Source organism: Epinephelus fuscoguttatus, linkage group LG18 (genome assembly GCF_011397635.1).
Source record: "Epinephelus fuscoguttatus linkage group LG18, E.fuscoguttatus.final_Chr_v1".
NCBI classification, from domain to species: domain Eukaryota; kingdom Metazoa; phylum Chordata; class Actinopteri; order Perciformes; family Serranidae; genus Epinephelus; species Epinephelus fuscoguttatus.
Genome location: NC_064769.1, coordinates 12283273 through 12301496, shown reverse-complemented (window position 1 = coordinate 12301496; position 18224 = coordinate 12283273). Strand labels below are relative to the sequence as shown.

Sequence of the window (18224 nt, the reverse complement as noted above, 5' to 3'; positions counted from 1 at the left end):
TCTTGTTTCCAACCCAGTTCTAATGGCACTGACACACACCTTCAGAGCCCATCACCACCCTTTTAAACTCCTGAATCCCATTAGTGGAATTTAAAAATTAAAATGTTTGCAACTTGCTCGGCTGAAATGCAACACAGAATGGCTCACGAAACAGTTTGGTCTATGCAGTTGCATTATGCATGCCAAGCTAAGCTAACTATAAATACAATCTCGGAAAACATGCAAGAGAGGCAAAAAGTTTTGATTCGAGCGTAGCGGAGTGGTAGCGCTCTCTTAAAACATACATATATGATGAGGCCCTCTGCATTTGAGGATTTGGGGGAAGTGTAACAGGTTAAATAAGGGGGGACGGAGGGAGACGGCGCAGACCCAGTAATGACTCCAAGACATTGAGAGGTGGTCTACAACAAACCCTTATTTTGCAGAACAGCTCTCAAGCTCTCTCTGCCACCTGAGTCTGATGAATGAGGCAGAGTCAAGTCTTTAGGCAAATTGAATGCATAAATAAACAAGCTCTCATCTCCTCTCCCTTTTCTTATTCTCTTTCAGGTACAATTGCTGGTTCCCCCTCCGGTTCTAGTAAGTAATAATGCAAAGCAAAGCAGAGGAGTTGGTATTCCACTCTCTCTCTTTTCCTCTCTCTCTTCCTGTATCGTCTCTCCACCTTTTTGTTGCATTGTTTTTAAAATGTAAGTTTTAACCCCATACCTCGCTTCCTGCATGTCTCCTAAACTGTGCCTCTCCCCTGTGATGTTCAGCTGGCTCTCTAGTCACTCATTTCTCTTTTTCCTGCGTCTCCTCTCTCAGTGCTGCAGCTTGGGCCCTGTGTGCTTCATTATTAATAGGCCTCTCTGTCGCCATGTCCTTTCATCACAGCACATCACACTAACCTGCACAGGAGGAATTCTTCCACAGTTCTGCTTTTCTTATTTCGACTAAAGACAGTGTTGTGGATGGATTGAAGAAAGGGGGGATGAGAGAGAGAGGGCTGGGTGCGAATGGGCGGTGGATTGGAGCAGCAAAGGGAGCTGAGAGAGAAAAGACAGACAGAGAGAGAAATGGTAGAGAAGGATGTGGGCATATGTTAGTGTGTTGTAATGCAGTGTGATTCCGGGTGAGGAGCTCGGGGAGGCAGGAATAAAAGGGAATTTGATTAGGGATTCTCTCTGTGGAGAGGCTCTCAGCCTCCGAGCTGTTAGACAGAAACGATCGGCAAAGTGGCAACATCAACCCTGACAGCACTGGGCTGTTCTCCACATGGCCGGACAGTAAAAGGCTGATGCATGGATAGACTGAGCAATTGGACTGCACTGCAGAAGTCTGCTTTTAAAAGGGCTCCTCTCACGATTAGATACAAAATAATGGGAATGATTTATCAAAGAGAAGAATGATGCTTGCTAATGGGCGGATAATGAGTTTAGTGGTTCAGTTTCAGGTTGCCACAGATTCAGTTCCCCTATGTTAATTACCATTTTTTACCTGTGCTGCTGACTAGCCACAACGTCAACTTCATCTAAGATGTTTACTGCTCCAGGAGCTGAAGATGAGACAGAGGGTGAAGCTGAGGGTAAAACTGAAGGTGAAGCTGAAGGTGATACACAGGGGGAACCCAACGGTGAGGGTGGACCCAAGGGCAAAGCAGAGAACACCATAACCATCTCGCAAGCTGAGCGGCCCCCGGCTTTTACCCATGAGCCCCATGGAGCCCCTCGGGAAGGTGCGGAAAAGTACATTAGCCGTAGCTAGAAGTATTTGACAGCTGTAGTTACTAGTTACTTGGTAGATATGCATTATCCATACTGCACACACTGCAGTCCTGAAAGTTTTATTTTCTTCAAACCAGTGGAAATATCTGCCGTTGCAGACATTTCAATAGAATTCAATTGGTTTTATTAAATTTCTAGAGTAAGGTGTCATTTTTCCATTATTCGACTTCCTTCAGGATTCTCACACTTGTTCAAGGAACAGTTTGACTTGGCGGGAAATACACTTGTTCGCTTCTCTGATGAGAGTCAGATGAGAAGATAGATACCACTCTCCTGTCTGTCCGTCAGCTATGAAGCTACAGCAAGCAGCTGTTTAGCACGAAAAAATGGAAACTTCCTATTTGACGGACAGATATGAAAGTGGTACCAATCCTCTCTGGTGGCAGCTACCTCTCTGCCAAAAGAATAAGTTTATTTCCCAAAATGTCAAACTTTTTATTTATAGTTGATCTGAAATAATCTATCTAAATTGTTGTTGCCTTGAAATGAAATATGACTATTGGTTTTTTAAGAGGATATTGTTTTGCAAATTATGAAATTGTTACACCTTGATCAGAAAACTTTAATATCCATGTTATAGGTGAATACATGCATAATAATAATCCAAATATATACTATCAAAACACTACAAAAGGGGCCATTCTGCGATTTTGGTGACAGTATTCATTTACTTTTACTACATTTTTTACTTGTACTGGTGTATTTTTACAGTGCAGTATTGTTACTATTACTTGAGTAAAGTCTCTAAGTACTTGGTCCACAGCTGGTCCGATGATATTGTAGACTTATACGCTTGTGACAAAGCAAAGATGTGTGCCTATGACTTTGCTTATAGATGCTGAAAAGTGGTGTGTTTGTGTCTGAGTATATATCATCCATAATTCATCCTGCAACTTACATCGACTGTTTCCCTGGTTGTATATATCTCAGATGACGTTAATGTCAGACGTGGATTGTCCCGTCTTGAGAGCGAGGGCATCAAACTGTATGGACATTTAGACTTTATTTGTTCTGACTGACTGATTTTAAGCAGCGCAGGATGGATGTGAACAGATTCTGTCAGCCGCCTGAATGTACAGTAAAGTGGACCTCAAAGCCCGGCTCGCCCTCATGCTAAATTTAAACCTGCCATCTTGGTAGGCAGCAGACCTCTCATGTTCCAACAGAAAAGCACTTAGGACGTGGGAGGCGAAGGGATTTCGGCATCGCTGTGATGTCGTCAGACTTTTCTTTTTTGTCTGAAGGAAATCCATTAAGAGCGTTTGTTGAACAGCACAGCACTTTTGTTGTTTGGCTGACATCAGTAGGGAAGTCAAAGAATTCACTGATTAGCTGTGAATTAGGAGGGGCTGACAGAAGCTGCAACTTAGAATAGCGTTACAGTCTTTTGTAAGCTTTGTAAAGCCCCGCTGTGAAGGACACAGAAAATCACATATAGACACAACGCATGTTGTTTACAGTCATATTGTGATCATTTGAGCTTTATTTAACCTCCATAATAGAGCAGCAACTAACTACTGTTTTTACTGCCAATTAATCTACAGTTTATTTTGTAGAAACAGTGAAAAATGCCCATCATAAGGTTTTGTTTTGTCTGACCAACAGTCCAAAGCCCAAATATATTCAATCAACCATTGGACAGAACTAATACTGACATTAATGGTTTGTAAAGAACATAGGATTTCCCAAACTGAATATGTACCATACACAAACACAAAACTGCCATGCTAAGTCGAATTTGTTGTAACTGAAAAAACAAATCTATGGAGTTACTACTAGCTACTACTTTCACAAACGTCACATCCACACTTTAAGATATCACAGTGTCATCAACAAACTGACACAGCTGATGTTATCCAACAAATTACCAAAAAAGTAACTCCAGAGCACTGTAAAGTCCAAAAGTCAATAAACGTCCAAAATAGACACGTTATCTAAGAAAATATTCTGCTTAAATCAATATATGTTGGCGTTTAGCCTTTAAAAAACATTTTCACAAAACTACTAAAGTGCACCATAAGGGATATATTTATAAAGAAAATTGATTCAATCAAACTTGACAACAAATCGATCCATATTGTAACAATACTGTAGCCTGCTGATTTTTGATTCAGCTCTGGAAGTTACATGGAAATGGCAGAGTAATATTTTATTGATGAGGAGGGTGTGCTGTCATGTTGATTTGATCATGTTCTAAATGTCTAGCTGATCAATCAGGTTGCCTGGTTGAATATACTTGTTGTACAATCGATTATCAGATACGTTGCAGATTGATTTTCAGTCGCTCGGGATTCATCGAATCATCATTGCAGCGTCAATGCATCTATTTAAAATGTAATCAGATATGAGCTGTGTCTTTTTTGAAAACTATGAACTACATTTTATTCCTAAAATCACTTTCTATTAAATTATGAGTGTAAAAATATATACAACTAATTCATGTTATTTATAATATATCATACTTAAAGTACAGACAGTACAGTTCAGACAGAACTATTCAGTTACACTTCTGGGACACCAGAAAGGAAGATCATAGTGTATTCCTGCCTTTTTTTTTATCCCAGGTTTAGAAGTGTATTTGGTTTGAACCTGACCCTGATGTGAGCAAACCCTGTGTGTGTGTGTGTGTGTGTGTGTGTGTGTGTGTGTGTGTGTGTGTGTGTGCGTGCGCACGCTTGCTTGTAGAGTTATGGCGGGCATATGGCGCAGTTCAGTGAAAACCATAAATCATCTTCATCCCCTTCTTTTCCTCCCGGGGATCTGAGGTCTTAGGTTCCATTCTCACAGAGCGGCCGCCACTACTGTTTGTACATGCACACTCTGACGCACATACCCACACACAGGTTTTATTGTACCGTGTGTGGATAAAGGTCCTGTGACATTTATAACTACAGCGCATAACAACATCAGTGAATAATATCAGCTGTAATCTCAGTTATCTTCTCTGGCTCTCAGCTTGTAGGTTATTTTCTAATATTAATAACTGTAATACTTGTGCAGAAAATGTTGACTTTATCTCTGAACTGAACGAAAAGTGTAAAAGCTGCCTGGGATTTTATTTTTTAAATTTTCATCCACATAAAAGTCGGTTATATAAATCATGTTTTCAGTATTATTACTTTTCCCTGCAATCTGAAAATGCACATCCCAGTTTAGGTTTTGTACTGTGGGATTTTACAGGATATCAATGATAAGATTTCGACTGTGGTTTGTGCTGCTGAAGCAAATGCATCCTTATACACAGTACAGCAGGACTTATGGGTTGGACAGCATGTCATAGCAGTTGCACCCTTTGTCATGTCCCTGTCCCAGTTCAGTCACTGAGCATGCTCAGATGAGGATTAGCGATGTATTGGCAAGAAAATCTGATCCACAGAGCCCACAGCCCATTGGTCTGCTGGACAGATGGGTGTTTGGAGAAGGGGGAGGGGAGGTCAGACAAACCAAATCCTAAAACCCAGTCATACTTCTACCTATCCAGCCACCATGACTCCACATGACTTCATCGTACCAGAGCTATAGCGTAGCCTGTATAAAGTACAAGCAGACACATGCAGATGGAGAAGTGTATGCAACCTCACACGCAATGGGGATGCACAACTAGATCAACCACTCGCCCGACCACAATTCTCTTTGTCCATCATCCTCGTCTACTGAAATCCTTGCATTTTTATAAAGATTGAACTTGGCCTCAGACTGAGAGAGATTAGATCATGTCTGGAAAATCATGTGACATATTAATAACACCCATGCTGTCACTCCGTCCGCCACCATTAGGTGTTCTGGCAAAACGTTAACTGGCCCTGAATCACAATGTCTTCATTAGTGTGGAGCTAAATCAATGTCCAGCACTCCCGTAATAAATGATGAGAATGCTAAGACTGACAGGTGGCATTAAACATTATTGTTATCATTTCTCAGGCTACATTAATACGAGTGACAAATGATCTCATTATATGCAAATGCATTTGTGCAGAAGACACCTAAAAATGTGTCCGAGCAGAGACTGCACACTGTATACTCGCTAAAGTGTGTGTGTGTGTGTGTGTGTGTGTGCCAGAGAGAGTGTCATGGGACAGTTAGTGAGTCCATCTGTACAGACAGACAGGCACATGTCACAGGATTACGTAATGTATCAGATTAGATAGTTGGTGCATTGCGTGAGAGAGTGATGGCGCTGTTGCATGGCTGAAAATGACACTAAGACCTTGCCCCCATTTTTTTTTTTTTTTTTATCTTTTGCTTTTACATACAGAGTCCACTGTCTCCAGTAACTCTATTTCTGGAGTTGGAAACTCCCATTTCAGCTCTTCAAACTCTCATCATTCTCATCTAAGTGAAGGTAGGCACTTAGAAAGTAGGTAGTATGAGACTTGTGCGTCCTATTTAGTCATGATTGTAGTGTGATTGTATTAGAATAGCGAGCTATGATGGTTTGAAGTTAGGTAAACTCCTGCTTTTATTGATGATGTAGATCTTACAAATCCCTGCTAGCCCGAGATTAAAGCCTGTCAGATCCCTCATTCCTGTGCTGGTTGACGTGTTATCAATCTCTGCTTTCCAGCTGCCTAGTTTAAATACAAAATATATACTTGAAGATGGACAACCACTGTCCTCCAGGGAACAGAACAGTTTGAGCAACATCATGTAGAAAAAAAGTGTGTATAACGATGCCTGGTGTAAGCATCTTTGTGGCAAAGTAGAGCAGCGCCTATGTTCAGTTGAATGAACGAACCAGTCTTTGCAGGGCACTTGCAGTCCTGTTCAGTCCTATTTCCAAACCAGGAAGTGTTGTTCTCCATCAGGATGCTCTTAATTATGCAGGAAGAGAACTTTCCTTAGTATTTGAGAGGATACCCAGAATTTACTCAGGTATCTCAGATAAAACAGTCTCTGCCTTGCCTTTCTCACCACTGAGTCAGTATGCAGCGCCCAGGTCAGGCTCTCAGTGACGTGGGCACCAAAGAACTTGAAGCTGTCCACCCTCTCCACCAAGGAGCCATTGATATCAAGGGGGATATAGTTCTTTCCCTGCTTCTTCCCAATGTCCACCATCATCTCCATCATCCATGATCAGGCCCACCATAGTTGTGTCATCAGCACACTTGATGACTGTGTTAGAGTTAGAATTGGCTACTTTGTTGTATGTGTCCAGGGAGTAGAGCAGGGGACTCAAAACGCAGCCCTGGGGTGCTCTAGTGTTAAGGATAAGGATGGCAGAAGTGTGTCCACCCACTCTCACCACCTTGGGTCTGCCTGTCAGGGAAGTCGAGGATCACATGCATATTGAGGTGTTTAATCCCAGCTCCTTGAGCTTGTGGCCAGCCTGGAGGGAACTATGGTGTTAAACGCTGGACTGTAGTCAGTGAACAGCAATCTCACATTGCTCCCTTTCTTTTCCAGGGGAGACAGGGTGGTGTGTAGGATGTGTGCTATGGTTTCTTCTGTTGATTGGTTGGGATGGTAGGCAAACTGTAGTGGGTCCAATGTGCTGGGTAGTGAGGAGCAGATGCAATCCTTAACCATCGCTACAGAAGTGAGTGCCACTGGTGCCACAGGCAGGATGATTTTGTTTTCTTAGGCACAGGAATGATGGTAGACTTCTTGAAGCACATGGGTATGACAGACTGAGCCTGACCTGGTTAAATATCATTGTGAACACCAGCGCTAGTTGGGCAGCACATTGTTTAATGACCCGGCCACTGATACCTTCTAGTTTTGCTGCTTTCCTGAGGTTCGCACGCTTGAAAGCCCTCCTGACATCATGCTCAGGGTTGATAGGTATGAAAGGTGCACCCACCCATTCATTAACCTTTTTTTATCTGTTATTGCTAGTTGGCCACCTATGGCCTCAAAGCAAGCAAAAACGTTGTTTAGCTCTCTTGTTGTAGACGCATCAGCACGCACTTGACAAGCTTCTGGGATTGCCCTCCTGGAACTGTAGTTATGCTTTCTTCCCATAGTCCATTTTTGCCTCCTTTACTGCTCTTCTTACATAGTTGTTGGCTGCAGTGTGTGTGTTTATGGCTTCCCAGATGGTTCTGGTAATCCATGCATTTTTGAATTGAAATGTCAAAATTCTCTGTACATTGTACATGTATTATTGGCGCAACAGACTGTTTTGTGCAGTGCATGAAAAATCGGTATTGCAGCCTGAAGTCTGAATATCTAGCAGCACAATTATGCTATTTTCTGTCATTAACTAACTTCTGAAGAAAAATGTGGCCACCAAACTACTTTAGATTCACATTAGTGGAAAATAGTGTGATGATTAGCCAGGACATCAGAGCAGTTTAAACAGGGATACTTATACCAGTACTTTTACATATTCATATTATGTAGTTGATATATTGCAGCAATGTACAGTGCTATATTTATAGATCAGTAATTAAGTCATTGCTGTTGTGAAGGTGAAAGATGAACACTTCCATTATTTTTCATCTCTCAGATTTGGATATGACAAAACTGAGTGTGTGCAAACACATATGCACACATCCATACACAACATTGTAAGTGTAAAACAGAGTAATACACTTTGACAAACACTGTGTGATTTTATTTTACAACCATATTAACAATAGTCACACCTTTAACAGTCACTGTGTTTTGCAGAAACAACACAATTTTCCAGCACTAAAAGGGTTGTGGAACAGCTTTTGAGTTTAGCCTATCTCAGCAGTGTGAAATCACACTATCATTGTGTGTTCTCACTTCTCTGTGTGTGAACGTGGATGTTTGTGTGTGTGTGTGTGTGTATACGTGCACATTTGAAGAGGAAAAAAGGGAAGCTAGGCTTTCTTTGGAAAAACAATCTGAGGCTGCATCTCTTATGCTAATGTCTCAGCCTGCTCATTCCTCACTGCATTTACATTTTCCGTCCTCATGCAACTGATGGAACAGACACGAGAGTTCCAGCAGCAAAATCCCGAGTTACAGACAGCTCAACCCCACTAACAGACAATGTGTTACACACCAGGCCTTTGTCTGAGCCTCCAATGGTACCCATGGGAGAATCTGACACACTTCCTGTTACAGCACAGGTTCACCCTCCTTCAGCATCCTCTCCATCAGAGGAGCACCGAGTTTCCCTGACACCAGAGGAGATCACACCTTCAGAGACAATCCCTGAACATTCACATCTGTCTCACCCAGTCCCAAAGGAGTCCACACATCATACGGTCGTTGATCATCATCATCATCATCAACACCATCCAATCACAATAGAGTCTGTACTCACTCATCTTCACCATCATACAAGCCTACATGAAACTGAGGGAAAACACTCAGAGCCAAGGCATAGTGAGAACAGAGGTAAGGCACACCCATAGCTCTAGATGACAGTAGATATAGAGTAGAGTAGAGTAGAGGCTGCCAGAAAATAGAATAATCTAATTTAAAATTAGGAGATCATTTTCATTTCCAGCCGGTGTGATTTTTATGGTGTGGAACCGTTCTGAAATGGGCAATTTTCCGGAGGTGAAAGTCACTAACATGCTCGTATACACAAGCTTTTATAATCCTGTGTTGTCCAGCATCATATCGCATGTCAATTGTTATTCAATTTAGGTAGTGGCAGTGAAATCTAGTTAACATGGGTGAGTGAGTGAGAGGCAGTATGAGCACTGCCAGTGGAAGTTTTGCAAAAAAGTCTGAGTTCAGTTGACATTGTCTTTGCATCATTCAGAGGATTGTGGAGCATCAGCCACTGGATCAGAGTGACGGAAAGATGTGAAAAGGGTAACAGGCGAGACAGAATCAGGACTAAGCCCAAAACATTCCCCTTAACATTAACCTCAGCTTACTGCGGTAGATTACAAAATACTATGTCATGGGGTGGGGGCATTAATATATGAAGTGTCAAGATATAAATAAAACAACCACGTGGTCTTTGAGGTCCCTTCTGTCACTCAGCGTAGAGGAAGCGGGAACTCCGAATGCTCTGGCTGCCAGTGTCTGATGTGAGACAGTTCAGGCTGAGCTGATTGAGATTAATGCCAAGAACTGTTCGAATCACTGCTACCCCCAAGGCAGCATGGGTTACTGAGATTAAATGCATTTATGCTCACTGCTGTGCTACATCAGCCTTTTGAAACAACTGTGATTTAGAATCATGCTTCCCACAAGAGCTTTTTTTTTTTTTTTTTTTACTGTTTGCACGTGTGTGTGCAGCCGTGACAGATGCGTTAGAGAGTAGGTCCAGTGGGGCCAGACTCGGACATGAGTAGAGGTAGGCAGGGGTTACTTTGATGAGATGTAATGATGGCATGATGCCAGTTGTGTGAAATGGTCCAGGGTGCTGTGAGAACAGCTGCTGGCATCCTGTCTCACTGGAGCCCCAGGGAGGGGGAGGGATGAAGGGGAGAGAGTGGGCGGGAGACAGCCTGAAGGGGGACGCTCCGCAGGGGAGCAGGATGCTTGCAGGATGCCCCCCCTCCGAAGAAGAACTGAAGACGTACATTGCCTGTACAAAAACACCTCAAGGGGAAACACAGATGGATGCATGAAGCATTGTATTCCCTGGTGGTCTAGTGATCATTAGTCCCTCAATGACGTGCATGGTGTGGTCGCTTCATGTGATTGGTTATTTGTATTTTTAGTCTTAATCACCTCTGTGAGGACTGTGGTGTTTTGATTTATTGAATTGTGCCTGTGTTGCAGTAAATGGAAAGGTAAAAGGAAGAGGAGGCTTGATCCATAAACTGAACTAGTTTCACATCTCTTCTTTCATTTGTAGCCCTAAAAACTTGAAGCAAAGGACCCTGGGAATGGCATAAAGCCCTCTGGGAAAGTGGAACACACAGAGAAAAAGGGAAAACTTGAGCAAGAGACAATTAAAAATGCAGTAAAAATGGGATGTGTGTGCGAGGTTGTCTCTAGTATTGATTTGAGATATTTTGTGTGAGTGCACCACAGAGAACATTAAATCTCAACATATGGTGGTACATCCATGAGAAGATGTTACTGTAATACAATACAGTATATTGCATCCTCTGAATATTCAAATTAGGGTAAATACAGTAACAGAAATAAGAACAGAGTTCGCTCTGAACAAAGAAACAAGCACATACGGAGAGTTAGAACAAGAACCAGCCAGAAGATTTCATGACATTCAGATAAAAGGAAGTGCATGTCATTTCTTTCACACCCAGAGTGAAAGTGTAGTGATGAAGGAGTTTCTCAAGCCTCTCTGATTCTCACAGCTTTTTCCCAAGCCCAGGGCTGAGGCCCCTGATGGGGCAATCCACTATCTGACAGAGAGAGAAAGAGAGAGAAAAGGAAAACAAGGTCTCGGAGGAAGAAGGGAAGGGAGAGAAAGGCAGAAGATATCAGTAATCTTTACCCAGTGCAGTATCAGCCTAATTATAGAGTTCTTATTGTTTGGACTGCTTCAGAAAGAGCATGTAAAACACTTTATACAATGTCTGTTCTTGTTTTGTCAATAACAATCGTGGTGTGTCAGTCTCCCACAAGTCTGAGGGGCACGTACATGAGACTCATGGCCACAAAACAACATCCTTATCTGAGCACGGGGAGGAAGGGAAGGCAGAGGAGAAAGAAAGAATAACTGAAAAGACAGGTATTATTATTTCATATGTAGTAGTGGCAATGTTCTTGTAGATTTATATACTGTAGTTTACTTTTGGGCGCAGTAAATATGCAGTAGATAAACTTTTTTATGAGTTAAACTTGACAGCTCACAGTGAAAACTGGGACCCTAAAAACTGAAAACAGCAGGAACATATCTAAATTCATCTCTTCACTGACATGATAGTCTGTCACTCATATAAACATTAGAGCTAAATCATAATTTTGGCACAAATAGTGGTGTTATATTTTTATCTGACTGACAGGATGAAGTAGAAATGGATAAAGAATTTATTTATTGTTCAGTGTGCGTTGCTGGGAAAAGTGCATAGAAAATTTATGCCACTGCATGCTTTTGCTTGTTATGTCAATGACAACTGTGGTGTGTCAGTCCCCCACGAGCCTGAGGAACATGAGGCTCATGGACATAAAACAACAACCTCAGCTGGGCACGGGGAGGAGAGAAAAGCTGAAAGGAAAGGTATCTCTTTTCTTATGTAGTTGTAGCAATGTTCTTGTAGTTGTAGCGGTAGAAGTGCAGCAGATACACTTTCACTACAAGTTCAACTTTGCAACCCACATAAAACATGGCCCCCTAAATAATTGTAAACAGGAAATACATCTAGATTTTTGCTTGTTATTTTGTGGTGTTTCAGTCTCCCACAATCCTGAGGAACACGTACATGAGACTCATGGCCACAAAAAAACCAACTCATCTGGGCATGGAGAAGGTACGGCATTCTTTTGGAGGTACTGTAGTGGTTGTGGCTACAGTAGTTAATTGTTGTGGTGGAAATACTTTGACAACAAGTTAAACTTGGCGACTTATAGCAAAATCTCTGTCTATCTCTAGAAATGTGTCTTTTTCTGTTAATTATGGTTGTGGTGTTTCAGTCTCTCACAAGTCTGAGGGACACATGCATGAGACTCATGGCCACTAAACCACCCTCTCATCTGGGCATGGGGAGAAAAGGAGGTGGAGATTATATAAATCTACTGCAGCATATGTAGATTTATATACTGTAGTTCACCCATTGTGCAGATGTGCAGCAGACTAAAATTAAACTTGGCAACTCACAACAAAACATGGGCCCTTAAAAATTTGGAAAGAAAATATATGTAGATTTTTGTTTGTTATTTTTATGACTGTTGTGGTGTTTTAGTCTCCCACAAGTCTGAGGGACACCTACATGAGACTCATGGCCACAAAACAACAACCTCACCTGGGCACGGAGAGGAAAGCAAGCGTGAGGTGCATAAAGAAATAGAAGCTGAAAGAAAAGCTATCTCTTTTATATGTAGTGGAGACAATGTTCTCCAAGATTTACATACTGTAGTTTATTGTGGTGCAGTAAATATGCAGTAGATAAACTTTCCTCACAAGCTTAACTTGGGAACTCACTGTGTAAAATGGGCCCCTGAAAACAGGAAACAACAGAAATATGTCAAAATTTCCGCTTGTTAATGTTAAGGTAGGCTCTGGTGTGTCAGCTCCCCACATGTCTGAGGAACATGGACATGAGACTCACAGCCACAAAACAACAAGCTCATCTGAGCGCAGAGAGGAAAGGCAGGAAGAGGAAAGAAAAGCAATGATCTCTTTTATATGTACTGTAGTTGTAGCTAACATATGCAGCACACCACCGTGAGTTATACTTAGAGACTCACAACAAAAATGGGGCCCTGAAAATTAAAAACAGCAGAAATTTATTAAACTTTATGCTTGTTATGTAATGAAAAATGTTTTGTGTCCTACAAGCCTGAGGGGCATGCACCTGAGACTCTTGGTCACAAAACAACCTCATCTAAACATGGAGAAAAGGAGCATAAAATACTTACTAACTTAACTTGCTGAACCTTTACTGTGGTTAACATTTTTACTAGATACTAAAAACATCAGATAGGCATCTAAATTTGTCTTTTCAGTAACATGTTCACATCAGTGAAACCATGTTATACAGCTGGATCTAAATTTGGTATAGAGTGACTGGAAGAAAAGAAAAAGATGGGAGAGATGGGTTTTAAAAACATAATGGTTTATTGGTCGTTTAGGTTGCAAAGAATAAAATTAACCTTAGATCTTTTTGCTTGTTATTTCTATCCCAATTATGGTGTTTCAGTTCTCCACACATCTGAGGGACACGTACAAGAGAGTCACGGCCACATACAAGAGAGTCGCGGCCACGTAAAAGAGAGTCATGGCCATGTACAAGAGGGTCATGGTCATGTAAAAGGGAGCAACGGCCACGTACAAGAGGGTCACGGCCACTTAAGAGAGAGTCATGGCCACAAACAGGAGAGTCACGGCCACGTACAAGAGAGTCACGGCCATGTACAAGAAAGTCACAGCCACGTAAAAGAGAGTCACGGCAATGCACCTGATACTCACTCACAAAAGGGTCATGGTGACACACAGGAGGCTCATGGCCATGTTCAAGAAACTCATGGCCACTCACAAAAGGCTCATGGCCATGCACAAGAGACTCATGGCCATGTTCAAGAGACTCATGGCCACTCACAAAAGGCTTATGGCCATGTACAAGTTACTCATGACCACACACAAGAGACTCATGGCCTTGTTCATCATGGCCACGTAAAAGAGACTCATGGCCATGTACAAGCACCTCATGGCCATGTACAAGAGACTCATGGCCACGTACAAGAGATTCATGGCCACGCACAAGAGACTCATGGCCACACTCAAAAGAATCATGGCCACGTTCAAGAGACTCATGGCCACGTACAAGAGACTCATGGTCACGTACAAGAGACTCATGGCCACGTACAAGAGACTCATGGCCACACTCAAAAGAATCATGGCCACATTCAAGAGACTCATGGCCACGTACAAGAGACTCATGGCCACACTCAAAAGAATCATGGCCACGTTCAAGAGACTCATGGCCACGTTCAAGAGACCCATGGCCATGTACAAGAGACTCATGGCCACGTTCAAGAGACCCATGGCCACATACAAGAGACTCATGGCCATGTACATGAGACCCATGGCCACATACAAGAGACCCACGGCCATGTACATGAGACCCATGGCCATGTACAAGAGACTCATGGCCACATACAAGAGACTCATGGGCACATACGTGAGACCCATGGCCATGTACAAGAGACTCATGGCCACAAAACAACCACTTCATCTGTGCACGGAGAGAAAAGGGAGGAGCATAAAGAAAGAAAAGCTGAGACAACAGGTATTTTTTGCATGTAGCAGTAGTAAATCTCCTATAGGTTGCCTGTAGTAATGAAACTTTGCTTTTTATATTGCATAAATTAGCCTAGCAGGTAGCTGACTTTTCCTCTACTCAAAGCTTCAGAAATTGCATGTATTATTGATACTTTTTCTTACTGACTGTTGGTTTATGCCACTGCATCTCCAGACAGAACAACACAGTTGAATTTCAATCTGCATGCCTGATTTGTCAGCCTAACATTGATAAAACAGAGTAGCTTAGCAAGTAGCAGTAGAAAGAGCAACAAGTTAGCAGAGTGAGATGCCCAGCCAGATTTGACATGTTTCCTGAGTATTTTATCTTGTACCAGCATTGTTTGTTTATGGCATGTGTTTTATCTGTGGACTCATCTTTATCTAAAATCCAAAATCTTTCTACAATGTTGACTTATCCCAAAAAGGAGAGTAATTATCCGTAGCGTCTTTTTCTTGGGTATTTGCCATTATCTGCCTGGTGCTAGCACTGTTTTCAGTGACCCAAATGTGCCATTGGAATTTCAAAATAAAGGTGTATCTTAAAGATGATATGGATTGTTGATCATTTGATCGATACATCGATCCAGATTAATGGATCATTACACTCCTAGTAGCAATGTTCTCATATATACTCGCGTACGTGTATTCATGGAAATATGCAGGAGACAAATGTGCATCATGAGTTAACTTGGCAACTTTATGGATCCTTGAAAAAAAGAAACAACAAAGAACATATCTAGATTTTTGTTTGTTATTCTAATGACAACTGTGGTGTTTCAGTTTCCCACACATCTGAGGGACACGGGCATGAGACTCATGGCCACAAAACAGCCACCTCATCTGAGCATGTGCAAAAAAGGGAGCAGCATACAGGTATATACTTATATATACTGTAGTGGTAACAGTGGCTAACTGGAGTTAACCTGTAGCAGTGTTGTCTCAATACTGGAATTCCTAACTTTGAAACAAAACCTTGAAAAATACTGGTATTTGATACAATTTTTGATAACACGGATAAAACTGACATTGTAGGCATAAAATTAAATTTTTGTTAAAGATAAATATAACAAGGCTATAACATGACAAGAGCAACTGTTCTTTTCTTGGTCAGTAGCAGAAAACAGCAGAATGACAACAGTATGCATTGACAACAAGTGAGAGCTGGAAAACACAGCTGGTACTGGAGTATTGATACTTTAGAATGAGTACTGAAACCATTTCAAATATTCATAATCAATATGGATTGATAAATCAATATTTTTGAGAACACTAACCTGTGGAGATTTTAATATGCAGTATATAAACTTTCATCATGAGAAAATTAGACAGCATAAATTTATCAATCTTTGTGCTTGCTATGTGAATGATGAATGTTGTGTGTCAGTCTCCCACAAGGCTGAAGGGCACATACATGAGTCTCATGGTCATGCAAAAGAGACTCATGGCCACGCACAAGGGACTCATGGCCACATTCAAGAGACTCATGGACATGTACAAGAGACCCATGGCCACATACACCTTGGCCATGTTCAAAAGACTCATAGCCATGTACAAGACAATCATGGCCACATACAAGAGACCCATGGCAATGATCATCATGGCCACATTCAAGAGATTCATGGCCACGTACAAGAGACTCATGGCCATGATCATCATAGCCATGTTCAAGAGACTCATAGGCACATCCAAGAGACCCATGGCCACAACCATCATGACCACATTCAAGAGACTCATGGCCATATTCAAGAGACCCATGGCCACGATCATCATAGCCATGTTCGAGAGACTCAAGGCCACATTCAAGAGACCCATGGCCGTGTACAAGAGACCCATGGCCACGACCATCACGGCCACATTCAAGAGACTCATGGCCATGCACAAGAGACCCATGGCCACGATCATCATGGCCACGTACAAAAGACTGATGGTCACGTACAAGAGACCCATGGCCACGATCATCATGGCCACATTCAAGAGACTCATGGCCATGTACAAGAGACCCATGGCCACGATCATCATGGCCACGTACAAAAGACTGATGGTCACGTACAAGAGACTCATGGCCATGATCATCATGGCCACATTCAAGAGACTCATGGCCAAGCTCATCATGGCCACATTCAAGAGACTCATGGCCACGTTCATCATGGCCACATACAAGAGACTCATGGCCATGCTCAAGAGACTCATGGCCACGCTCAAGAGACTCATGGCCAAGTTCATCATGGCCACGTTCAGGAGACTCATGGTCATGCACATGCGACTCATGGACATGTACAAGAGACTCATGGCCACAAAGCAACTTTATCTGGGCATGGAAAAGGTATCTCTTTTATATGTAGTGGTAGCAATGTTCTTGTAGTTTTATATTCTGTAGTGTACCCTTAGAGATGGATATATGCAGTCAATAAACTTTAACCACAAGTTAAACTTGGCAACTTGGCCCTTAAAAATCAGATGTTTTTCTATGTTTTTTGATGTTATGTAAATGACTATTGTGGTGTTTCAGTCTCCCACAAGTCTGAAGGACACGTGAATGAGGCCCATGGCCATAAAACAGCAACTTCATCTGGGCACGGGGCAGGTATCTCTTTTGTATGTAGTATTAGCACTTTTTGTTAGATGCTGTAGTTTACCTGTAGTGCAGTAAAAATGTAGCAGATAAACTTTCCTCATGGGCTAGATACATTATAAAAAGCAGAAATATAAACAGATTCATGTATCTGTTCAACAACATAAACTTACCCCATGGAGTAAATTTCGCACCAACATTAGCAACATATTTTTTTTCTGAGACTCAAGATAAGAGCAAGAAAAGAAAAGGACAGGAGAACCAAGCAAAACACAGAAATAGAGAATGTTTAATTATTTAAATTGCATAGAAAAAGAGCACATCTTTTTTTTTCTTGTAATGGTTTTGCTTGTTATGTCAATGATGACTGTGGTGTGACAGTCTCCCATAATTTTGAGGGACACGGACATGAAGCTCATGGCCACAAAACATCACTTTCATCTGGGCATGGAGAGGAAAGAGAAGGTATCTCTTTTATGTGCAGTGGCGATAATCTTCTCATAAAAATTTGATTTACCTAATTTTTGCTTGTTATATCAGTAACAATTGTACCATTTCAGTCTCCCATAATTTTGGAGGACATGTACATGAGACTCATGGCCACGGTATGTACTGCAGAGATTGAGGCAAACTGTAGATAACTGTAGTGGTTGCAACGTCCTTGTAGATTTATAGTAGCTATATGCGGTACAGATTATTATATTTGTGGTGCAGTAAATATAGTAGTAGTAATAGTAGAAACTTTCACCACCAGATTAACTTGGCAGCTCACATTCGGGAAAAAAAATGGAAATTGGAAACAACAGATGTATCTAAATTTATCTCCAACAACATGATAGCCTGTCAGTCAACATACGCTATAAAGCAAAAATCTTAATTTGGTACCAACTGAAGTGCCATATTTTTCATATGAGAATAAGACAGACACTGCAGGGCAAGAAATAAAAAGCAGACAGAAGAATGAAGTGGGAAACAAATCGGTAGACTACAATAGGAAGATGAATTTGACATTGAAAATGTTCTTTAAAAATTAAATGTTTCTGCGATCTGAATAATATGTTTAATTCTTGATGTCTTG

General features: G+C 41.6%; 2 protein-coding genes across 2 annotated transcripts in view; both read left to right on the top strand.

The window, feature by feature from the left end:
• ntng2b (netrin g2b) overlaps positions 1-18224 on the top strand; it is a 75269-nt gene that overhangs the window by 46344 nt on the left and 10701 nt on the right. The window contains 1 exon segment of the mRNA XM_049604549.1: positions 550-579. Coding sequence (XP_049460506.1) covers positions 550-579 — 30 coding nt within the window.
• On the top strand, positions 13859-17208 carry LOC125906123 (uncharacterized). Its single transcript, XM_049604550.1, has 4 exons — positions 13859-14560; positions 15355-15447; positions 15959-16897; positions 17084-17208. Exons 1-4 carry the CDS (start codon positions 13958-13960, stop codon positions 17108-17110), a joined length of 1662 nt encoding a protein of 553 aa, XP_049460507.1. The 5' UTR covers positions 13859-13957; the 3' UTR covers positions 17111-17208.

Coding starts and splice junctions, on each gene's coding strand:
- LOC125906123 (XM_049604550.1), top strand. CDS start 13,958: ATGGCCATGTACAAGCACCTCATGGCCATGTACAAGAGACTCATGGCC. Junction 14,561..15,354: donor AAGAAAAGCTGAGACAACAG/GTATTTTTTGCA, acceptor GTGGTGTTTCAG/TTTCCCACACATCTGAGGGA. Junction 16,898..17,083: donor TTTATCTGGGCATGGAAAAG/GTATCTCTTTTA, acceptor GTGGTGTTTCAG/TCTCCCACAAGTCTGAAGGA.